The 26,456-nt window shown below is 34.7% G+C and overlaps 1 protein-coding gene across 1 annotated transcript in view; it reads right to left on the reverse strand.

Annotated features, from left to right (window-relative positions):
* The window catches only part of ERC2 (ELKS/RAB6-interacting/CAST family member 2), a 474,334-nt gene extending 448,281 nt beyond the window's left edge, over positions 1-26,053 (reverse strand). Inside the window, exon 1 of the mRNA XM_086755571.1 lies at positions 25,397-26,053. Coding sequence (XP_086611697.1) covers positions 25,397-26,053 — 657 coding nt within the window. The remainder of the gene's footprint in view (positions 1-25,396) is intronic.
* Positions 26,054-26,456: the final 403 nt, after the last annotated feature.

A 26,456-nucleotide genomic window follows, 5' to 3' on the forward strand; every position in this document is an offset into this window, starting at 1 on the left:
AGGACATGCCATAGGTCTTTCAGGCATACTGTTTGCATACAAAACCTGTATTTTTCTTTTATACCGCTCCTGACCACTTCATCACCAGCGAAAATGAAATCTCAGCTTTTCTCGAGTAAAAATCAGGCGGCTTTCTGTCTGTAAATGGAGAGCATTATCTAACTTTCTCAGCAGTGAGCTACAGACACTGATAGGCCTGTGAAGTCTCAAGAACTCCCCCAAAGGTAATCACCAAAATAGGATTCTTCAAAATAAAATATTTTAAGTATTTTATAAATAAAATTCTTCTGCTCAACTGAGTAGAAAGACTAGATTCCTAGACAGTATCATAATCCTCTCTTGAAACATTATGCCAGAGCAAAGTCAGTGAACAGTTTTCTGAATGAAAATCAAACCCAAAAGAACACACACCACCACAGAAAGGAAACAAAGCACAACCAGGATTTTCTTTTCTTCTTTCCTAGATGATAGGTCTCAGTTGCTTACGTATCAAGTAGCAGTTTAAATAATTATAATTGGAATGCCAGTAACCTTTGAAGAAATAGAAAAACCATAGGCTCTCAACTGATAGATAATAATAGGAACTAGCAGGCAAGAGAAGCCATCACAAGCTTTATACTTGGCTAGAACAGTCATTAGGCCTCCCAGTGCCAATCAAAAAGCACAGAGACCCAACCAAAAGCAAGGTTCAGGGCAGCATTATCAGCTGATCTGACTAAAAAATGGACCAGCAGCAATACAGGAAATGAAATTATGCAAAAGAAAAACCCCAACATTATTACAAACCCAAGGCCTTTTTCTTTTTTATTTTACTGCACCAATCAGCACCACAGCTAGACACTCTAATGCATGTGTGTATAAATAAGAAGTACACACAATGAAAATCTTTGAAGCATATCAAAATTCAGATCTCCTTAGATAACATGAAGGATCTCTTGTAGCTCCTAAGGGGGTTGCTATGATGGCCTCACTTTTACCCACCAAAATACACATACCAAAAGCTGGCAGTTTAGTCTATTCAATATAGAACCTTTGACTCCATTTTTGGTAAAGGCTCTTAACAGAAAAGGTAGACTCACTTTTGCTCACTTTTTGTAAAAATTCTCTCTGACCTGGAGGTATTGCAGAACACCTACAGTAAGACTCATTCAAACTCTCTATATTCAAAAATTCAGAGTTGAATTTTACTCTAATCTCATTGCTTTCAGCAGGAAATTTGAAATTTTACAGAAATAAATCATGGTGATAACATCACAAAGAACGTGTGTCATGGACAGTTATTAAGTTTTGCCAATCTGAATAAGGTTTCATATCCTTATTCAAAAACAAGATTCCATGTAACTAGGAAAAAAGGTCAGGAAAAGTTATTCTTCAACTAAATTCCAGAACTTCAAAAAAGCCCGTGAAGTATTTTCTGTTGCTTCTACAGTACTGCATAAAGTAGCTACAGAGTAGCATCAACAGATAACAGATCAGTCCTTCTCTTTGTTCTGATCAAATACACAGATCCTCCAAATCAAGCTTCATTCACAGAAATAAAACACCCCAAAAATAATAATCACGAAGTTCATAAAATCTTAAAGCAAAGTTTGCTCATACTTAGTGAATATTTAATTTCCTCTTCCTGCTTCAAATCATCTTGATTGTACTCTGCTACTCCATATTTTCTACTACAAGCAGTGAAAACTTGATTATATTTTCTAGAATAAACTTGCATCATTAAATAATCTGGCCACTGAATTTAATCTATATAGGAAATTCATTGAGTTATAATGGTATCCACCCTGCTATCCCATATTAACAGGTACTTTGTAACATGTTTCAAAGATTGTTTTAATTTTATTTTATTTCAGAGTGAAGTTCTCTTGGCTATTAAGCTAAACATTGAGTGAACTGCAAGATCATTTGCACATTGGGATATTCACATGCAATTACAACATAAGCATCAAATAAGTGAGGCTCTTCTAATATTATTTCAACAAAAATTACAGACATTTAATCTCTTGCATTTATGAAACCAGAAGGCACATACTGAACAAATTATTTTTCTCATACATCAAAGGAGTCATGGGGGTGTTTAACAAATTACTGTGACACAGAGCCTAAAATTAAGGCCGAATAAAAAAAAAAAAAGATGTTAATATGGTGACACTGCTTAACATGTTTCTAATCTATTTCAATACATATATAATTTCTAAAACACAGAAGGCTAAATCCTAAAGAAATAAATCAAGACTAAAGTCTCTTTTCTGTGGAGTTTTCCAGGAGCTGTAGAGAGAAAATTGTCAAGCCTTCCTTTCTTTTCCAGGTGGAAAGCATCCTGAAGATTTCACAGAAGATTGTTATTTTCGTTTTCAGACACACTCAGAGACCCTCACCATTTCCACAAAAATCCATAGAGTCTTCATTTTAATGCAAATCAACATTTCTATAGCAACTAAAAAATTAGCTAAAAATGGGCTATTACAAACATCCTTTTCAAGAGGTGATCTGATAAAGCAGTGATGGGAAAAGTAATCAGACCTAGTGCCGATGACTGTCTAGCCCAGGTATCCCAACAGCGTATCTGTGAATACCTTCAGTCTCAATGTAAAATATTCTAACTTTATGAACATATAGCACAAACCCATTGCTGATATCCAAATATTCTTACACATTGGAATCAACAAATCCATCAAAACATAAAGGAGTCATCAAGCGATATGGAGTCAAGAGATAGAAAGGGTGGTCAGTCATCTGCATCTCTTCTCAAAAAAAAATAAAGAATAAAAAAAAATTTTAAAAAAAATCACTTCCTGTTTGCAAGAACTGAGATGCTGGGGTACTTACCATTTTCCCTGAAGAACAGCAAAAGGATATGTAGCCCTCAATTTCCTACTTAAGAGAAACTCCAAAGGACAAAGTTTTGACTTACAATTTTAAGTTTTGACTCACAGCAACACTGAAAATGCTGGTTTATTTCCTAGCAATCTATATTGGCTTGTCTGAATACGCTTTTTAAAAGCATGCACTTGCCTCAATGCTTGAAAAACATCTAAGTTATTCTGCCAAGTTTCATTTTAACTTGGTTATAGAAATTTAATTGTGCTGTAATGACCAAAAGATATTTAATGCAAGATTTAGAGCAGTAATTGCAGTTAAAAATCAAGACAGAAGACTAAATTTCCTTTCAATTTGTTGAATTCTTTTTAAAATAAAAAGGTATGTGAAACAGAAATTAATTATTTCTGCCTAAACATGAAAGTGTTGGGTGGTCTACCTTGTTAATTCTAAATTTGTTCTAGCAGATAACTGAATAATTATACAGGATTAATTTACAACTACAATCCCATCAAAACTAGAGGAAATGGGGAGATCTGTAGGTCAAAAAAAAAAGAAAAAAGAAAAAAAAAAGCTTATACTGGAGCCTAACTCTTCTCCGACTCATTATTCTGCAAATCTAGAGTAGCTTCAATGAAGCCTACAGAATTATACCATCAAGAAGAACAAGAGAGAAGGGGATCAGATCCTTACATATCATGCATAACTTCCTTTACAAACCTAAGACTTTCAATCCCCAAGGCACACAAAGCAAAAACCAAGTGAGTTTTATTTAAACACCTCATACGGCTGAGTTTCACGTGTACACTGTGAATCAGTGAAACCTCTTTGTTATTCAGATTGAGAAAACAAACATTTATATATTCACTCCTGAATCCAGCGTTCCATAATATCATCTTTCCCTTCAAAGACCTCCAGGTAGGAGGTAAGAAAATATTTTAAAAATAAATATGGTCTGTAATTCAAGTAATTCCCACAAGTAAAACTGAAGGGTAACATTCATACTCATTAACTATCCTATGGCAAAATAATTGGAGACTATCAGAAGCAGCAGGGAAATCTTAGCAAACATATCCACTTTCCAGTACATAATAGCCATAGAGGCCTTCTAAAACCCGTTATTCCCCCAACACCACCTATATAGTCTGGGACACATGCACATTTGGCCACAAATTCTGCACCTAGAAGCATGTCCCTTCTTGTTTGAGTAATATTTATTACAGTTCTTCAGGGCATTTGGGGCCCATTTTATGCCCTTCCCAATTGCAAAAAAAAAAGCACACAAAAAAAAGTGCAAAACCAAAAAATCATCAGTGATTATAATACAATAAATACTATGCTCAAGCATAAAGATAGTTCCTCTCTGTGTGAAATACAAATATGGTGCTTTCCCCAGCTGTTGCAAAAAGAATTCTTTTTTTTTTTAATGAATAATACATCTATTCTTGCGTGCCCCATGGTTTTATTATAGAAAACAAATGCACAGCAACATATGGTACATCTGCTTTATATTTTCCCTTTCTGCTGTCAGACTATTTTTCTCAACATTCAGTAAGACACTTCTGTTGGCTTATAATAATTTTTAAGCTGCATATGAAACACAGCCTACCTCTACTGTCATTCCAAAAACATTCTATTCCTCCCTCCTCATACAAATGTATAGTAAAATGTTAGGTTAGCAAAACCAAAATACAGACAAGAAAGACCAGGAATTGTATTTTCCAATACCTTCACTTCCAGAAGCTTGTTTTTGCAAACACTCCTACGCTGTAATTCACAGGGAAAGTGATAGCAATACAAGAAGATGACACAGCAGAAACAATAGTTACTACTCATTTAAGTAAACCCTGATACTCAGTCAGATCTGTACAAAGATTTATTCTCCCACTGTATAGGCAACCTCCAGCACAAAAGCCATCCTACAATGTCTGTGAGGCAACAAGAGACCTGGAGAGCAGCACTGAGGGAAAAAAAATGGTAACAAACTGAAACTGGAAAAATGCTGGCAAAAGGCACATGAGGTGGGAAAAATAAATAAATAAAGAGTAAGAAGAGATATTACCCACAGGGTGGACTTACAGAGAGGAGCAACACTGAAAGGATATACAGAAATGGATATAGGAAGAGGTCACTGAGAAATTATAAGCCTAGGGGGAAATAAAATAGCAGGTATGGAAAGGAGTTTGACGTAGAAAGAGGCATAATAGGACACAACTGGAGAAGCAAGATGGGAGACAAGACAGCAATGAATGCCCAAACAATCAGGATAGAAGATAACAAGTTTGAGCACAAACATAGTGGAAAGACCCCAATTTTTTTTACACCTGCATACATACAAAGAACAGCCTAGGGAAAGGAGAAACTACAGAAAGAAACCAACTAGTAACGATTTTATAAAGGAAGTTGATGATGTCATCACATCAAAACTGCAGCAATAAATGTAACCAAAAAAAACATTTTTAATTTGTCAAAAATATTTTTTTCTCCAATCTGCCCAAGAAAATCTAAATATTTCTTAGCAGCTGTCTTTTCCTATGGGCTTTATACCATATTACACAATAGTGCACTGATTGGCAAATCTGACTACCACTCTGTCAAATAAACAAACATTCAACAAAATAAAACAGTACTATTGCTGAAACGCCAATTCTAATTGCAAGACTTCATTTCTTTGTGAAGCAGATGGTAGTTTTGCCAGAAAGACAAAAATTGAAGGTAGTTAGATTTGGCACACTGAAAATCGGCACCGGAAGTTGAAAACGTTCCATTTCCATTTTGTCACAGAGAAAGAGGAATCTATGAATTAGATCATAATCTATGAAGTAGAAGCTAAAGGAGCATTTAACACTCTGTTCACTTCACCATTATAGAGTCTGAGTAGCTTCCTCTTGGGCCAATGTACTATTAAACATTTTACAGCATACTGCAAACGTCATAAATTAATAAACAAATCCATTTCTAAGTTCTCAGGCACTCTTACTGTTTCTTCCCTGTTCTTGTTCAAAATAACCGAAAACCAAAAAACCAAACCACCAAAATAACTGCATTTTCATAAAAAGTTAACACACTTGTATATTTAAAAAGAAAAAATATTCTCATCAGAAGAGGGGGGTTTTAGGTACCTGTTGAGAGGATACAGTATTATTTACAGGAGGAAAAGGGTTTTTCAATATTCATTGATTCAACTGATGTAACACTGCTGTGATATCACATATCACACTTCATATTTTGATAGAACTAAAACATATGCTTTTCAGTAGGCTATTGGATGAATTGAACCGTTGACAAAGAATAAGCTTTCCAGATATGCTATTGGCACTATATCTCTAAACAGAAAATACTAAGTCCTACAAAATTGTTTATATAAGATGACTCGAAATACCCATAGAAAGGATACCAGTAGAAAAGCTTTTAAAGAGAGACTGATAAACAAAAACTCCAATTAATATCTGGGTCTTGTACAGATAGTTTTCCAGAAGGTTTTAATTTTTATCGATAAGAGGAGAGCTGAGCCATACTTGCTCAGTATTTTGACAGGAGGTGAACAAGGCAATACTAATACACAACATGCAGTCAGTTAGCAACTTTCCTCCTCCTGGTTACCACACTGCTACATTTTCATGACTGTGAAAGGTTAAATGCTATAGAGTATGTATTGCACCACTGGTTCAAAACTTAAGTCTTACTTTAGGATAGGATTTTGCAAGATCTTAAAAGAATTTCACAGCACAAATCCACTAGCTAAAGTTAGTGAGATGTGCTCCCAGTTCCTCCAGGCATTTTTCACAATCTCCCTTGAAACCATTAAGTACGAGCTTGTACAAACTGATTTTAAAATGATCGATCTTCTCTATCTCAAGAAAAGATATATCCAAATACACTGCTTGTGCCAACAGTGGTATTGTATGAGTAGCATTCGTTTCAGTTCAAGGAATGAAAAGCCAGGGCCTTCGTACGCTCCTGCCTTCTTCCCATATTTCGCATCAAGACTATGTTCACATTCCAGATGCACTCAGAAGTTGACCTACTATCTGCTATTAGATTTGGTTTTTTCCCTTTACCAAGGTACAAGCAGCAGTTATAAAATATATTTACAAATTACCAAAAAATCACGCTTATAATTTTTCAACTTGCTTTCATTTTTATTAGAATATATTTATTGTTTCATTAATACTTTTAAGCCATAGCCCTCAACTCTCAAGGTACATTCATTCAGTAACGACAGGTATCTTCTTCCTGAACCATATATGTATTTGTGTCACCAACTTCAGCGCACAGTAAGAGTGATATAAATAGTCTCAGGGCATAGTAAATTCAGTTATAGGCATGCATCTAAAATATAGTACAGTATACCTAATGAAATGATTGCATGGCTTAATTAAACTTCTAAAAAGAAATGTTTCTCTAATCATGCTACTGACATTTTTAAAGCAAGGTAATAGTTCAAAATGATCACTTAGTATTTTTTGGATTTCAGGTGGGTCATATACTGCCGATTTTTGTGGTAAAGTATTTCCCTTTTTCCTCCTTTTTGCCATGCCCCCACAATATCCAGAATATCTCAAAACGTGGCAGGCAAAGTCCAGCCCTTCCACTGAAATCACCTTCACAAATGACACAAACCCTCAAGTGACATTCAGCTGCTGGCAAATTGCCAGCCTCGATACACTCCAGTAACACAGCCACGCACAGTGCCTTTGCCAGCGCAATGTCTCTCCATGAGGAGACACACCAGCAAAAGCAGCCAAGTATGCATGTGTTTCAGCAGCACAGCAAAGCTGGCAGCTGAGAGGTGACAAAAATTTGGGTGATAAAATTTCTTAGTGGTAGACATGACCTCACCTATTAGAAACTAGTTGGGACCATGGGATTTGACCCATCAAATACACACCTCCTTCTCCACCTAATGAAATGTCCAAGTGAACATTGTAATATTACTCCAGCATGTTGGAAGAAGTCAGTTACGTATTTTTTAAAAATAACGCAAACTGCACTAATATTTTGTAAAAAGAAAGTTAAACTAGTATGTGAGATATAAAGCTAAATTTGCAGAAACATTCCCTATTTCGTGTTATAGAGGAAATTACTCTAGGGGATTAACTTCTATGCATATTCACAACCGTTTTTCTAATATGGTCATTAAATTCCATTTTATGAATCACTGTTCTCATCTAGGCTAAAGCAATTAAGTACTCAAGACAGAACAGTAGGTGTGCTAGTGCTAATTAATATTCCCCTCAGGTGAGCTTAGAGTTTACTTGTGTTTCCAGTACACCTGAGGTTGGCATTAATCAAGATAACTATGCTTGCTTGGCATCTCTCCGAAAGTACAAACTAGGCATTTAGGATCAAGTTTCTTTTCATCAGTGTGCGTCCTCACCAGCTTTCCAGCACTAGGACTGAGGTCAGATGTGGTGCTACATTTACTCGTAAACAGCATTTTATCTAATAAACTGCAGTGCTTCCTATCTAAGGCACCATGATAAAAAGTCATTAACACCACGATTTTAGCAGTTTGAGCCAACCTGTTCTGGAATCTGACTACTTAACTCATTTACCAAAATGCAGATTTGGTAAAATCTGATAATACAGAGAGAAATGGCATATACATATGGAACTTAAGAAAACAACTAGGAGCTAAGGAAAACCTCTTTGCATTTGTAACAAATCCTGAAAAAGTAGTTCTGGCTTTTTCTGTATGTCAGCTACATTTTTCCTTCCTTCAAATGCCTTATTTTCCCAATGCTCCACTGACAAGACACTAATAGTAGATTAAAGAAAAAATAAGGTGGGGGGGGCGGCTAGTTTGAATATTTTACTATTTCAGCCTCTGCTATGAGATAGGTCAAGAAATTCCTTTACTTCAACCACTGGGGGGAGAAAAAAAAAAAAAAAAATTAATCTCCCTAAAAGATTTTGGTGGTTTTCTTCTGCTTAGGTTGGTTTTGGGGTTTGGTTTGGGTTTGGGCTGTCTTGTTTTTTAATAAGCAACATTTCAATTGGGCTTCAGAAATAGTTTTATGCTTTTCCAGTTAGTCTATTGATGAATATATATATATATATATAAAAACATAGACCATCTCTTTTTCTCATGTTTTAAAATTTGCTATGTTAGTTTATTTTTACTGCATATAAAACTATATCTGTATGCAGAGGTAGAAAGTTATACAAAGAAATAGTTTTCAATCCTTTTCTGTTTTCTGTTAAATTAACAACCAGAAAACACGGAAATTATACCATTTTAAGTCTATAGTTCATTAATTCAAAGTTTTCTCAGAAAAATCACATAAATTTTAAAATTGAGAAAATTGAGTAAAATCCTTTAAATTCTTGTTAAAAAAAAAAAACCAAACTGTTAGAACTGTGAGTAGAAATTTGATTTATCTTTATGAAGAGTGCTTATCTATAACTTCCTTTTACTCTAAACCACAGATGGGTTCATCTTTAACATACTCCAGTTACTTCTAAATATAAATCTGGAAAGCATAAACACAGTGACTTTGGATGAGGTTATTTCCTAACCTCAATATATGCTTTTTAGGAATTACTTCAGATTATATGTAGACCAGATATTTTCTGTAACATCAGATTTCATGTAGATTTAAACATATTTCCATATTTAGATCCATGCATAACTTCTGCAGATGCTGTTGTTACTGACAAGTTTAATTGCTGAGATACCGATCATTTTACAGGCTCCTTTAGAAGATGTCAGGGGCCTGACTACATATTCAGTGTCATTGCTGTCCCAAAGCATTCACTGGTCTCCCCTTAAGGAAGATTACTTTAGATTTGCACATTTCATAATGTGGATGCTGCTCTGTATACTTGCTCCAAAGAGAATCAACCTGTATTTTGTTTACAAAAATGTAAGACTTCCATCTCCACTTTCAGCAGCTGTTTGATACAGCAGCCGCCCAAGCACAAAACACTATTTAGCATTCTTACACAAAATTTGAAAATCTTTGAAGTTTCAACAAAACAAGGTCTTCTATCTCATAACAGTTTAGAGAATGAAAGAGGTATGTTACACAAGGCAGGGCGGGAGGAACCAAACAAAAAACCAAACCACCCAGATTGCTAGTTTCCCCAATAAAAGAAGAAGCAGTCAGTCTTCAAACTACTGTTGTCTGACAAGATATTTTTAGTCTCACAAAGAAGAATCCTGGAATTGCCAGAGGCTGCCAACCATCTAATGGAAGCAAAGAGCATTATAGATATCTAAGAGTCAAAATAGCCAATGTAAAACTGGATTTCAACCAATAGATGTCTGAAAAGTGCTTCCATACTTTATGATATTCTGAGAAGTATCAAAAGACATATCTTACTATTTTGGTCCATTTAATTGCAAATAATGATATGTCATTTATTGAGATATTCATGTTTCAGCTTACACAACACGGTGGGTCACCACAAAGAGGAACAGATACACTGTAAGGGATGTAAAAAAGCATCCCATATGCTAAAACAGCAGCTATTCCAGACCTTTTGTGTATTTATTTATTTATATTGACAGTATTCTATTACCAAGGGGAAAGCTAGTTATGCTCAGGTATAACTAACAAGTTAGTCAAATTGATTAAGATTGAAATAATTGAAGTAAAACATCCCTTTCCAAACAGCATGTTGAAAATTTCAACAGATGATCCATTCTTGTCACTATTTTTAAACTGCGGTGTTTCAGTGTCTAAAGAGAAAACCAAAAAGGGTAACAGTAGCTCATTTATGGGAAAGTTCCCAATTTTACTTGCTTCATAAATTTCCACTAGAAATAAGTGGCCATAATAAGCTGATATTTCAACTATCTATTTTGAAGTATATCCATTCATGTGTTGACACTGCTTGCTAAATATATTCATCAGAATCCTAGGAAACCATTACTTCCTGCAGCCATGAAAACTGGATACACATCGATTTGCAATAGCTGAGTCTTGAACTTGATTGGAAAGAGAAGAATTGCATGTATTTTGTAGCTGGGCACAGCTGAACAAAAGCTCATAAGAAAACCTTTGTAATAAAAGGTACACTGCAGATTTTATCCTAAAGGACAAATGGGTAGAGGCTCCTTCCTCCCTTCAAATTTTTGTTACCTTTTAGTATTGTGATCTTAAAATAGTGCAAGAGATTCTTTGTCACAGTTTATACTCATAGCCATATGGTTAAAAAGTACCCCTGCTACCCAGGCAAATCTGACCTGTATCTGTCTGATACAATGTAATAGGAAATTCCATAATATTTACTGAGAAAACAGGTGTAGTTTTTGTGTTGCTGGTAAAGACACAATTCCATTAAGATATCAGGAAAAAAAATACAAAAATACAATTATTTTATTGGGTTATTCATTAATAAAGCTGTTAAAGGGAAATGAGAGATATCTAAAAGTCACTAGAGGAAATGCAGTAAAGCTTTGCCACTGTACAACCAAGAATGCAAATTTCATAGCACCAGAAGCATAAAAGGAACTTTAACTAGTTTGTTGCAGAGATAGTCTGCTGACAAATATGATCGGAATTCCTGGTCCCTGAACAGCTATTGACTACGGATTCTATACACAAGAATAAAAAAATTTTTAAAAAAATTGAAAACTCTCTAAAAATTAGAGTAGAACTATAAATTATTGTGCTAAACTAAATTCCCTTGTAAGTTTTGGCTTCTATCATGTATCCTATGGATAATCTGTATTTATATTTTGCAGATAATATTTCATTTAAAAGATAGAGAACCTTGTCCATATCTTCTAAGTTCTTTAGAAACAAATATGAAGTGAGCTCAGGGTTGTTTTTTTTTTTTAAATATTACTTGTAAGTATATTTTATTCTTGATTCATGTGAAAATCAGGTGCAAGGTATAAGTCAGAAGAAAGCCAGCATACTTTGAATGGGGCTCAGGTGATAACATGTACCGAGATGCAACTACAGATCAAACATTATTAGTTGCCAAGGAATTTAGAGTGCACTATATCTGTGCTATCAAACATTTGGACGCTTAAGTAACTAAAAGCATAAACAAACTCCAAGTTTTAACACAGGCAATGCTAAACTGAAATAGTGGACTATAAGTGATCTCCTAAAAAGCAAAGAATCAAACAGAATGAAACATTTCCCAAAATGCATGCCTTTTGATATAGCTAAACAGTAGGGACAGCATGGAACTGTTTCTGTGAACAGCAGTCTAAACAGAAATATGTATTTTAAGACTATTAATTTTTTTTTCATAACTTCTTTAGCTATTCTATGAAAAGGCAGGTCTGATAACGATCAAAGTCATTAAAACTCAAATTAGTGACAAAAACTGCATTTTGCAGTTAATTATGCAGCTATGCATTATGCACTCTTAAATGTAAATTTTCTTAGTGCTTCTGTTACTAGACATTTTAATAAATATCATTCCTTTGCATTAAATTTTTGCAAGGTGGTTTATCTTTTTACTGCAATTTCCCTTTCAGGTCTTAGTTTCTCATCCTCAGTTAAGAGAAACTTAGTGGCCCAAAGTTCTGAAGGGAGTACAATGTACTCATTCAACATTAAGATGTTATTTTATGAAAATTATAAGTGAACTAAAATCTAAATAAGTTTTTCAGGTTGCAGCAAAATTAAGCTATTCTTCTATTCAGTGCTCCTTGCACAGAAGGAAAGGGACAGCCCACAACTCAGAGCAAATCTACAACTGTTCCAAGTCAATTTAGTTAATTTGATTTAAACAAGAACTTGGAAAAGTGGCACACATCACTTATCAAAGGCAGTATCCATCAGTATTTCCATAGCCTAGCCAGAAAACTAAAAGAAGATCATAGGACATCCAGGTTGAAGTTAATATTTAGACTGTACCTCTGATGCCAAATAGAGCGTATTATCTATGAAGTACAGATATTTATGTAATAGTCAGGCTTCCTTACCCATTCAAAACTGATCCTGTGATTCTGCTTAATGCAATTCCTCAACAGAATCTTTCCCCCATATGCACCCCACTCCCTGTGAGAGAAATTGTTTGGCTATTTGTCCTGTAATCTCCATTTTCCCCTCTATGAGATGGCATCAGTGGCCACAACCTTTACTTAATTTTATTACTGGTTCAGAATTGCCATTAAAGATTTAAATAAATAAATAAATAAAGGCAGTTAATTCAATCCAAGTGCATGGAGTTAGGAACTAGAACTAACAGACACTATAGAACAGGGGCCTGAAAGTGCATCTTTTTACAGTTTCACTTAGAAGGCACTGAAGTACTCTACAGAATGATTCCAAATCATCAGATACAACTGAAAAAATGGGAATGAAATTAACAGTAAGGAATCATATACTCCGAGAAATGCATTTCTTGAATTCCTTTAGAGAAAAATCACTATTCTTGTGTTCTACTGATATGAAACCTTCTAGCTTATATTTTGGTAATCAATGACTAAAGAGTTAAATTTTGAACTTTTAGATACAGGATAATATTTGTAAAAGATTAATGCAAATATGTATTTAGCAAAATTTATAGTAGAGTTAAAGGTCAGATTTGGCTTCAGTTTTGCTGATATTTAATCATGAAATCCCTTACAGCACAGCAAGGATCCATGCAACTAAAACAGTGCAAATCAGAGTGAGCTGATGCGGTATTTCACACGAGAAAAAATCAAAGCCTTGGTCACTAAAGCATAGAAATACTTTTCTGTGATTGATGACGGCAAATTAAGCAATTTGATGGCAGAGATTCATATTCAAAAGCAATGCAGAAATGAAATTCATATGCTTCGAAGCTATGAAACCTTTGGCAACAGGGTTTCTGAACTTCAAGATTTATACTAGATTCAACAGGCTAAAACCAAAAAAGAGCACATTTATTCAGTGAGTACTTCCAGCTGCCCTTACACAACAGAGCACGAACTTCTTTAGCTGCTATACAGGATTTTTTGTTTCTGGAATTAAGCCACCAATTAAGCTAGTTTTCAGAAATACATCATCTAAATAATTTGTTTCTTAAATACTTAGTACAACAGTTAGATTATTTAAGATGTCTGTACAAAGAACTGAAATACTCCATTTTCAACAGGAAACATTACTAAGGCCTTTTAGTTTGCTGCATCATTCAGATTTTGCCCAGCTTAAGAGGAAAATGTAAATCAAAATAGAATACCAGTACAGAAACGTCTAAGACTCTTCAGAGTCACTTAACTCATTGCTTGGATACTATTCAATTTGAAGAGTAGACTGCTGAAGCAAAAGAAACCACAAGAAAAATGACAGCAAATTGAAAGAAATTAAAAGAATAATCAATTTGAAATGTGAAGTTAAACAATGTAGTTGTGCATAGGCAGAATTTTAAAATACAAGTACTGCAAATGGGCAGGTGTATACTTGTTCTTTATAGCGTGGATCAGAAACTGCTCTGTTTTCCTTAAGATTCTTATCTGGCAATTTAGCAAATGGGATTGTGAATTGTAGAAGTGTGTCCAGAAGTGTGTAGAAGTGTGTCCAGTTACCTACTTTTGTACTCTACTATAAGCGATACTAGAATTGTTGAGCATTACTATGTAATCTGCCAAAGTCACTGCTGGGTTCTCCTGAACTCCCACCTTTTTTCTTCTTTGTTTTACATGAGTTCATGGAAGCATAAGTAAGTTTTTCAGTATAATTTCTTGAAATGCAAAATAAATTAACTGTCTACTTGGAAAAAAGTTTCAGTCAAATTTGGTATTAAAGGAAATACTCTCCTTTCTGAAACAATCTGAAGTTCTAATTTACCCAGTATTTTACCTGCAGAGTAGTGATGCATATTGGTCTAAAAATCAATCAACTTCTGGATAAAATTTAACAGGAAAGCAAAAGAAAGTGGCTTTATAAAACAATCTAAGTTAGCCATCCTGAATTATGAAGCTTTCTTTACTGGTATGGTCTGCACCGCTTTCATGTATCTAACAGCTGCAACTGTATTGTTTTAATATTGATATTAATTTAAATGCACATTTTTAATTTGGATTACTGTTTTGATGGAAGATAAAACAGTAGAATCTGTTTTAGGACTCTAGATCTAATGCAACATTACAGAAATTCATTGCTTGCCTTTGCAGGGGACACTAGAATATCCCCCTTCCCTACTCTCCCATAATAACCATAGGAAACGCAAAATTCAGGTGCAAAGACAGAGCCAATTCTTAATCCCAAAAGGAAAAAACTTTACTGATTTTGTTTGGGTTTTCTTGCTTCATATCTAAAGCCTAAAGTTTCATAATTTCAGAATAATTTTATAATAGAAACATTCATCTGCTACATACTGTTTAGAGCCTTAGTTAAACAATTACACTACTTTGTATGCAAAATAAACATGGCTTTAATTAATACCAATTTACCTTTTCCAAAATTTGCATCAGTTTTCTTTCCCCCATCTATAGCTTATAACCTGTAGATTTTAAGTTTTCCCTGCCAAAAAAAAATGAAGTCTGATTTCAGTATTTAAATAATCTGTGTATATCTGAAAGTTCATGCGCTAAGCAGGAAGATAAACATCTTGAACAGATATCATCTATTTTCTCACATTAATTTATTAGAAGGTAAACTTTGACACAGCAGGAGGATTTGCTCCAGATTATCAAGAAAGTGATGTTCCTATATATATATACTACTATATACTAGTATATAGTATATATAGTATATACTATATATACACACTATATATAGTATAGTATATAGCATATATATACACACACTGTATTATATATAGTAAAACTTATACCAGCATACCGCACAATGTCTTTCCAAATACAAATTTTGTAGGAAGAACTTCAGATTTCTAGAATACTGTAATATCATTCCCGTGGTATATTGTAATTTTCATGGCAGTATTAACCATCTCCAGAAATATAAAAGGGTTGTGGGTTCATTTTGTTTTTTACAATACATTATCAAAACAAGTACAATGTTATAAATACGTACCTAGATGTACTGAGTTTGATGTTAACATAAATACAAATCTTTACTTTTAAATAGTTTTCTACATAGGTAACATATACTCCATATTCCAGAGAGCTACGCTTACAAGTACGTAGATTTTCAGAGCGGCATGAAAAGGGAAATACACAGTTCTATAGTAAGGAATGCTAGACATCTTGAACAGAGCAAACGATAGGTAAAGTCAGAATATGACCCTGCATGATGTTAAAAAAAAAAATATATATAACTCCCAGACATGCACAAATTCATAAGATAATTGAATTGGTGACCAACAGGTTAAGCCACCATCATAACATTCCCCCTACTCCAAGAAAACAATCTGAAATGCATCTTATGAACTCAGAAACACAACAGAAAAGAAGGAGGTTAGGAAATGTTATGCAAGTTTATCTTTAAGTTATATACGCATAGAAAATAAATAATGCTTTGCAGCACAGCCAAAAGGTTTGTGTTATTCAGAGATAGCCTAGAGGATGGAGTTCCCTATTGAAGGCTAATAGAATATGGCATTATCAACTGCCTGGTAGATAAATTGAGGACAGCTCTCAGAAAATTCAAGATGAAAGGATCAAAATGAGAGAAAATGTCTAAAATAGTAAAGACTAAAAATGTATAATGAGAAAGGAATGACTCATTTATTTTCAGTACTTCCTCCCCTTTCTCTCCCCTACCTCAGATGATGGAAAATTCTGAAGGGTAATTTCCAGCATTTTTTTCAGATTAACTGTAAAGCGTCAAGGTTTAAAGTCAGGAAGGAAATCAGTTTACAGAAGGTAACAGAAATAAAAACATTTTTTAAAACACCCCACAAACTGCAGCGTCTAGCATCATCAGTGGAAAAGAAATTACCAGTTTGAAGTATTATCTATGACATCTGTGAGAAACTGTATTATTCATGAGATTACATGTTCAGTTAACTTCAGGAGACTTCATTTATGCTTTGTAGGCTTTGCTTTCAAAATAAAGTTTTGCATTATGAAATAGTTTACTATTTAAGCGATGTATCTAATACCTCCTAGTTCTAACAAAAATCATAATGGTTTATATGCAATACAGTTACCTCTCTGTCCATCTTCTTTATGTCATTCTGACAGCATGAAGTACCATTCTAGAATCCTTGCTCTGGACTGATCCCTAATTTAAGGCAGGAAGCAGCAAACAGCAGCAGTTGCTATGCCTGAAGTGCGGCTTACGAGTATCTACTGAAGGAATACCCTCAAGCAGTGCTACAAGCCTAAGCCAAGGATAACTTAAAGGTAGTTTTATCCCAACCTATTACCTGATAGATATACATTTTCTGAAGTGGTCATCTCCAAGACCTTGTCAGAATCCTGGCTTCTGTACCAGGGGTTTTATCCACACAACAACACAACAATCACTGTAGAACAGTAGAACCATGCTTAAAAGCACACCAGAACAGGGCACATAGAATACAGTATCCATCTGAAGTTGCAAACTAAATTTAACAAACAGGAGGAAATTATTAAATTCAGCTAAAGTATCAACTAATAAACCTGCAGCCTTTCAAAAAACTCCTCATGCAACAGTTCAGTTCTAAGTTTTATGCACCAAATGATCACCACCGTCACATGACAAAAAAAAAAACCACACAACAGAAGCAGCAGCACTTTTTGTACCATCTCAGGATGGACCATCAAATTTTAGCAAAGGATATGAATATGTTCAAAGCTGATGAGATCACAATTCTGAGTCATGTAGCATTCCACAGTTCCACATACCTTTTACTGGAATTTTCTTTCTGCTATACAGCCAATCCATCTCTCCTTAAAACGTAACTTGTCTTGTTTATGCTTCTTTATAAAGAACACTCACTGACACTCATTATTTGACAGTCATTCTAAGATTTAAGGATGCAGTTGAAAAACCACTTTTTTTTTTTTTTAATGATAGCACTTTGGCACAGAGATAATTGAGAATGACCTATATCCTGCATTCCAAAAAAAAAAAAAAACAAAACAAACCCAAAAAAAAAAAAAACAACAACCCACAAAACTCACAAAAAAGGTGACCCGACTGACTAAAGTAGGTATTTTGCTCATATTCTTTTAAGCGTGAATCACTTTTTCAGTAACTCTTAATTTCTAACATGATGAATAAAGTACCTTTTGTGAGGAGGACTTGGGGGTGTTGGTTGATGAGAAGCTCAACACGACAAAACCCAGCAACGTGTGCCTGCAGCCCAAAAAGCCAGCCTATGAGGACAGGCTAAGAGAGTTGGGGCTGTTCAGCCTGGAGAAGAGAAAGCTTTGGGGACACTTCATAGCAGCTGGAGAGGGACTTTTGACAAGGGCATGTAGTGATAGGACAACGGGTAATGACTTTAAACTGAAAAAGAGTAGGTTTAGATTAGATATATCTAAAGGAAGAAATTCTTCACCGTGAGGGTGGTGAGGCACTGGCACAGGTTGCCCAGAGAAGCTATGGATGCCCCATCCTTGGAAGTGTTCAAGGCCAGGTTGTATGAGGCTTTGAGTGACCTGGTCTAGGGAAAGGTGTCCCTGCCCAGAGCAGAGGGGTTGGAAATAAACAACCTTCAAAGGTCCCTTCCAAAGCAAATTATTCTATGATTCCATTAAATATTATAATAGCGCTCCTTCTGCTGACAGTTACACACAGCACATCCTAAAGACTAAAATTCATGCTCCTTATCTTTTTCAAATACTGGGAAGAAGAGAACATAAAATCAACATTTTCTTTCCTCAGATTTCTCCATATCTCAAAAATGCACAAAAGGATATAACTTGCTATTACTGTCCATTCCAGATGACTGTTAACACATATGACTTTCATACAACTTAAAGTATTAGTTTCTACTACATTTTATATATATACACATATATATATGTATTACACACACACACATATATACACACACACAAATTATTATCTAAACCAGAATACCACCAAACTACTTTAGTCAAGACTAATCAAGTACTTGCACGCTTACAGGGACACATTCCCCTTAGTCTTTTTCTAGCTCAGTACTTATCAAGCTTTTTCAGTTTTAAAAATCCCATGGTTAAAAAAAAAAAAATAAAACTAACTACATTCCCCATTCACTCTTAAACACTTTTGAGTTATTCTTCCTCAAAATTTCCTTGGATATCTGCAGTATCATGACCACCTCCTTACCTCTTTTCACTCCTCATCACACAGCTAGTAACCTTTCCTCATCATCAGTAACAGCAGCACAAAAGCCAACACGCACGCTTCTGGAATGGATTATTGACACAACCTATATACCATCATTCATTAGCAGAAGAGTCCTGGAATTTCAGCCTCTTCCCATTTGACAGAAATGTCTTTATTCTCAAATTAGGCAAATAAATAAATAAATAAAAACACAAACCAAAACACTGATGTACTTTCGTTTCGTTATACTTTCATCTTCAGATAATGAATTTTTGGTCTATAATGAATGTTTAAACCTTTCCACACATTTAAATACTTAAGCACTACGTCTCATTTTTAAAAAGTAATGAAGAAATATTTGCACTCACCTAAATTGCCATGAACATACATGAATTTAAATTAAGAAAACAGTGAAAACATCCAAAATAAAGTTAAAAATCAACAAATATGTATGCAGCTCTTAAGACAGAAGTATTAAAAAAAAAAAGCAGGATATAACAGTACAGTCAAAAACAGAAAACAACACAAAACAAGGTGAATTAGTATGCTGAACTTAACAGGTTTAACATACTTTAAGATAAACTTTCACTGGTCGTAAGTACTACATTCCAAATTTAAGTTGAAAATATTTTAGTTGATTGCTTATTCTTGAAAAAAATACATATTAAAAAAAATCAGGTAATTTTTTTGTTATTCTATTTAAATTAGCTTATTAATGTGATAGCATACCTGAGGAAGCATAGTAAAACAGTAACAGAACATTTCCATTTCTCAGCTTACTAGCTTTACCTTTTGTGTGTAACCTTCTACTTCATAAATATTCACAATAAGCTTTAAAATTTGTGGTGTTGCAGACATTTACACATAGAAAATGAGACAGGCTGAAAGGTATTTATACCACTAAAAACCTCAGACCACCTCTAGTACTTAGGAACAATGAGGGGCCACCTTTCCAACCAGTAATCAAGTGCATACTTTATGCATAGCAAAGAAATCACCTGGGAACTCAGACCGAAGACTCAACTGCTGGCAACTCCCTGCATATTGCACTAGGATCAAATCTGCAGAATTTCCATGGGCATAAATAAGTTACCTCAAAAAAGGTGAAGAATAGCCTCAGAAGTGCACAGACAGAGTCAGGAGATAACAGATCTTCAGCTTCCTTTGACTTGCATTTAGAGAATGCCAGCAGGGTCTAAGCAATGGACTGCCCAGTTTGGAAGCATACAGGCTTGACCCCAGTCATGGGAACCATCAGGTAAAGTTAAGAAGTGGTGAGCTTCTTTAAACATATATTATATATATACATATATATTTATATTTTATATATAAATTATTCTTATTATATGCTAATAATAAAATATTACTATATTAATACATCTTTTTCAACTATATATAGTTTTACAAGTATATATAATTAATATACTTTTTTTTTAACTCCACTGACTGGTTCCCAGATAAGGTACCAAAGTTACAGCAATTAAAATTATAGCCCTTGCATCCTAACTTTTCTTTTACAAGGTAGAAAGATGACGAAAAGTATGATGTGGAATGCATTAGAAAGCAAAATAAGTGTATGGTATGCTTGGTTTGGGTTTTTTCATTTGTTTGGGGTTTTGTTGTTTTTTGGGTTTGGTTTTTTTTTTTTTGTTTGGTTGGTTGGTTTTTTTGTTTTTTTTTTGTGGGGTTTTTTTTGGTATACATTAGCCTGATCAAGGTTTTACTAGGAATACAGTTTAATTAATACAAAGAGGGGAAATAACATTTCAGACTATCTCCTAGGGTATTTTCTTTTATTGTTCTACTGAGATACTTGTCATGAATAAAAGCAAAAATGAAGAGCACGTGAAATAACACTGAGTAGCTACTCACAGTTCTGACTTCATGAACACGCATACCCTTATCTACTGATTATTTTATCAGTGCTGTTCTGTTAATTGCAGCATCTAAGTTATTCATATTGCTACAGATATATAAAAATTATTTCAAGGCACTGTTTTGTATTCAAAGCTACGAGCCTCTCAGCAGAACTGTTCACTACCCTTTTTATCCTTTCTCTTAATCTCATTAATCAGAAGCAAACTCCTGCAGTGTCAGGACAGGAATTAAACTTAAAATAAAATGTAAGTTTATAGGATGTTTTCAAAGAACACATTAAGAAAATTAAAATTAACTAGTTTTCCGTAAGGAAAAAAAAGTATCAAACTCACCATTTACTTCCAACAACATCTAGCCATATCACAAAAAATAGCCACTGTTCAGTGCATGCAGTGGTTCACCTAGTATTAATTACGCAGTATTAAATAATTACATTTCTAAGTAGGGAGAAGGGGCATTATTTTGCACAACTCTGTTTACAGCTTAAGAGAACAAACAAAACAGAGATGAAAAAAAAAAAAAGGAACAGAAAATACTTAAGCATATAATTTACAGCACAATACCTCACAGCAAATCCGCATGCCCAACCTCCTCCAGAGAAGCCAGAACCTCCTCCCAGCCACACACCGTCCCCCCGCTCCCCCCCCCCAACTTTATACACCGACCACGGTGTCACATGGTGTGGAACAGCTCTGGGGCTCATTTGGGTAAACTGTCCCAGCTGGTGGCTAATCAGTAACCTGTCCCGGCTGTGTCCCCAGCCACAGGTGTACCAGCTTCAGTTCCTCTCCCAGCTCAGGTGAAAATGAAGTCTGTCCTAGCCAGAACCAGGACAACCAGCTAATCCAAATGGATAAGCTTCTTCTCCCTCTTTTTTTTGACAGACAGGCAATAATCCTGGGAATGAATAACTGCTGAATGATTTCCTGTGTCATCCCAGTTCTGTCCACCTCCTAGCCTTCTGCTCTCCATTGAAATCATCTACATTCACTATTCTATATAACACATTCAAGCAAGATTAGAGAGAATAACTATCTACCTGGGGGCAGGGTGGGGGGGAAGTAAAAATCTCTGACTGAGAAATTGCAAATGGATGATTCCAAGATGAAGAGCCACTTTAAATAGTTAAAAACATTCAGAGTACTTTCTACCCCTATGTATATAATCAATCTACTCAATCTATATATAGAATAATACTAAGTGTGCTGTAAGAAAATACACCACAAAGAATAAGAAAAGATTAGAAAGACAAGACAACTTTGGGTTGTAATATCAAAGAACAGGTGCTCAAAGCATACATTTTCAAAAGTAAAATAATCTTCAAAGGAAGACCAAGAATGCCCAAGTTACTATCCATAAATTTCTTCATGGATCTCTTTTTTCTTCCAAAAGGTTTCATTTTTATCAATTTTGTGTTGAAACACATCTTACTTTTTCAGACTATTTATTCAATTTGTCAAATTTATTTTCATTTATAATCCTACGTTCCGGTATGTTTTTAACCCTTCTGACCTTGACATTATCCAGGTGCATAAAACATATCCATCATTCAGAACATTGATGAAAGCCTCAGACACATGACAGATCCATGAATCATTGATAATTACACTTTGACACAGTCTTCCAATCTGATAGGGATCAATATAGTAGCAATTTCATCTTACATGTTTCCTACAAGTTTGCTAATGAAAATCTGACACAACATAAAAAGTTTTCCTAATGTCAATATGTTACTACTGTTTTTCCCTTATGCATACAGCCCATTTTCTTGTCATCCAAGAAAATCAGATTTGTTTGACATTATTCTTGACAATTCCATATTGAGTATTAGTCTTTTTTATATTTTTCCCTATATTACTTATATTTCAGAAACCACTAATAACTTTTTAAATGCATACAATTAATACAGTTTATAATTTTTTTAATTATTCTTTAAATATTTTTCCAGAAACCACAATAAAAGTATCAAACTTACAATTCACTCATTTCTCTCTCTTTTCTCTCCCCCCCGCCTTTTTTTTTTTTTTTTTTGCAAGCAGCTAGATTTGCTCCTGGGAGTTCCTACAGATGGCTATGAGATTGAAGGCCTCATTCAAGGTAAATTTCATCATGCACAGTCAATCTGAAAAAAGTTTTTAGTGTTTCATCGCAGCTTTTAAGAAAGGAAGTTTCATAAGCACGTAACCCTCAAGACACACAAGGATAGATCTATCACTTTTTAGTATAGACGTTACAGATCACATCACTTTTTTTTTTTTAGATGCCCTCAAAAGCATTATCTTCACAGTTATAGCTTTTTGATAATTTTAATTAAAATTAGTTGTTTGAGATAATAACTAACCATGTGAGTAAGAGTGACAAACTAGCTGATACAGCCAGCTTGGATTTCCAAAGCCACTCCTTCAGAAACGCTCCTCTCCAAATGCTTACAAGAAAACTAAGCAGCAATTCCATAAGAGAGATGGTCCAATGGTCCTTTCATACATAAATATTTGATTACAAGAGAGGAAATAGCAGAAACATATGGTCAAGTCATAAAACCACCAGAATGCCCCTGTGAAGTTTTGCTGGAACCTGCGGCTGGGCTTTGTACCATCTGACACATCCTAAGCAACTCAGAGAACAGGGTGAATAATAAGGTAACAAATTTTCCTCATGATACTAGGTTATTCAGGGCAGTAAAGACAAAAGCTAAACGCAAATAAGGATTTTATAAGACTAAGCAACTAGGCAAGAGCTGGCAGGTGAAATTCAAGGAGATAAATGTGAAGTTATACACAAGTGAAAATAATCCTACCTTCATGCATAACAAGCTGAGATCTAAGCTGATTATAACCACTGGTGAGATTTTTCAGCTGTGATAAATATTTCCATTAAACTATTAGCTCAGTACTCAGTAGCAGTTAGAAAAAAAAACTGTAGTTGGATCATAAAGAGTACTCAGTGGAGATACCACTCTGTACTAGGTCTATTCTATGAACTTTTGGACATTGTTAGCAATGGAATACAGGGCTACCCAGTCTTTACATTATTTTATTAAGTAAGGATTCATGTTAAATATATAAATAGAGTAAAATATATTCTTTTTGTCTTCTATTAGATTCATCCTTACAAGAAAATAAGAGCACTTGTTGAAAATAAAAAGATAGAGTATTCTATGAAATGAATGAATGAAGAACATATAACAGTTACCACTTTGCTTTCCCCTTAAGAGGAGGAAATAGCTTTAAAAAAAAAGCATAACCACTTTGGCAGGTGACAAAGTGTCTAAACACTAGATTCAGACTCCAAATGCCAATACAAGATATTAATGTGACGTTTCTGTAAGAAAGGCTACCAAAACAGGGTGTATTAGGATATTCCTCCTACTGCTAAGGTGACACCAACTATTAAGATTACAATTTCTAACCAATAAGGCTCTTGAAAAACCTCCACCAAACATGCTTTTGATAATATTGGTTCTAGCAGCATCCTAGTGCACCTACTACAAATAAATATTCACTAAGTATTACTGTCAGTCTGGATAAACAAGTTATACAATAAAATAATAAATTATTTCACTGGACTGAATTCCTGATAAAGATCCAGTCAGTTTCCCACTGAAGTAACTGGTATCAGACTTGTTAGTTCCACAGATATTTAGGTGCACGAGATGCCTAAGAGGTGGAAAGCTTGGTGAGAAGCACTGATGATCATAAACTCTGAAGTAAATTAAAAAATTTCAGTTGTTGCTGCCTGCCAGCAAAGAAGTTTAGGTTGGGAATCTGGAAGTGAGAGAAACACAGGATGGTGTTTTTGTCTGGGGAAAGTTAACAGATGGTCTAAAAAGGAGCAGCTTTAAAATAAGACCAGCAGCCAAAAAGTGTGTGGAGACGGCAATATGAGAAATTTTTTTATCTATTCTGTTCCACTGTTTTGTTTAGCTTTGTTAAATAACATAGAGTCTCAAAACTTGACCTTATAGCTTTATTCATCCAGATTAAAATACTTTATTCTTTTTATAACTTCGGAAAAATAATGTTATGTTGTGAATACAAGCACTTGAAATAGATGTTTACAAGATGTTCTTTTTCTAAGACATAGGTCTCTGAAACGTTGCTAAAAGCACAACTTCAACTTCTTTCTGTAATGTAAAATTACAGAAGGTTGCATATGAGGATTTAATATCATATCTTCTTTTAGCTTTAAAAACTGGGCAGCTAAATCCCTGAACAGCTCATATAAAATATGCCTCTGGATGTTTATTTATACTTTTGCATGTGGCTCATTTACCTCTTCAGAAAAGGTTGCCGAGTATTTAGACTGTTGCTGCAAAAAAAAGCACTAGAGAACGCCTCAAAAATAAGGAAACAGGTAGTAACAAAAAAAAAAAATATATATATATATTCTCTTCAGCAATAATATGAAATGATGCTGCATGAAGGAAATTGAACCTGCATTCAGATGCTTATTAATGTGCTTTCCTACTGTTTAGCAGCCAGAGGCAAATAGATCAAGACATACAATTCCTGTTGTAAATGTCAAACTTATTCCAGCATAGGATACAGTGCTATAAGCAAAACATCAAGTACTTAGCTGTAAATCACCCAAAAGAAACTTCCAGAATTACTTACCTGATTTTCTTCATGAGAAACTCTCATTTGTTCTTTAAGAACCGACATTCTGGCTGCTTCTTCTTTCCTCAATACTCTTTCTTTCTTTAGCTCGGGACTCCAGAAAGTTTTGATGCTATTCATGGAGGATCCCAGCTTGCTGTCCTTAATGTCTAGTTCTTTTCTGAGAAGATCATTCTCCCTCTGTAGTTCCTTAAGCTGAGCCTGCAGGTCTAACATGGTACTGTCTCTAACCTGTCTCAGCATAGAAGGAACCTGATGGTGGTGATGATGTGAAGACGTGGTCAGACCTCCGTGCTGATCAGTATAAGAAAGGACATCAGTGTGTGAAAGTCCAGCTGAAGCAATATTGGGACTGCTCCCCATAGCTGTGACTCGACCACCATACACAGCTCGATTTGTAGCCCTTCCAAGAGTCATTGTGCCCTTTGGGAAAGTAGTAGAAGCTACACCTTCATGGTCACTCAGATACATTGGTCCAGATGTTGCATAGGCTGCATTAAGGGACTGGATGTTCTCCATTGATAATGTCTTACCCGTTCCTCCTCCTCCTCCACTGTTTGTTCGCCTATGGCCAAGGCGAGGCGATCTTGGCAAACGAGGAGACCTGGAGGGACTTCCTTCTAAGTTGCTGATTGTTCTTGCACTTCCATACATTTTTCTTCTACTTTGAGGTACTATTTAGTAAGAAATTAGTAACACTAAAGTTGAATATTTAATTTATAATTCCAGCTAGAAATATTGGCAGTTTCACTGCATTCTTCCAGTAGGCAAAAATCTATTGTTCCTCCAAAGTCAGAGACCTGAAAAAAGATATTATAAAATCACATAAATTTTCATCTTGGAAATGTTTACAATCAGCATATACCAGAAAATAAAGCAACCCATTCCTAGAGTAATTACAAAATTTATTATATATTTTGTATTTAGAATGACTAGTTAAAAACGCACTTTCAAAGTAATTTAATTCATTTTAAAAATTGCTCATTTCCTTCTTGATAGAAAATATCTTAACATTTTGACTTAGTTTAACAAGCCGTGCTTAATAAAGTTGCAATAA

Source organism: Chlamydotis macqueenii, chromosome 10 (assembly GCF_036417535.1).
Source record: "Chlamydotis macqueenii isolate bChlMac1 chromosome 10, bChlMac1.mat, whole genome shotgun sequence".
Lineage (NCBI taxonomy): Eukaryota > Metazoa > Chordata > Aves > Otidiformes > Otididae > Chlamydotis > Chlamydotis macqueenii.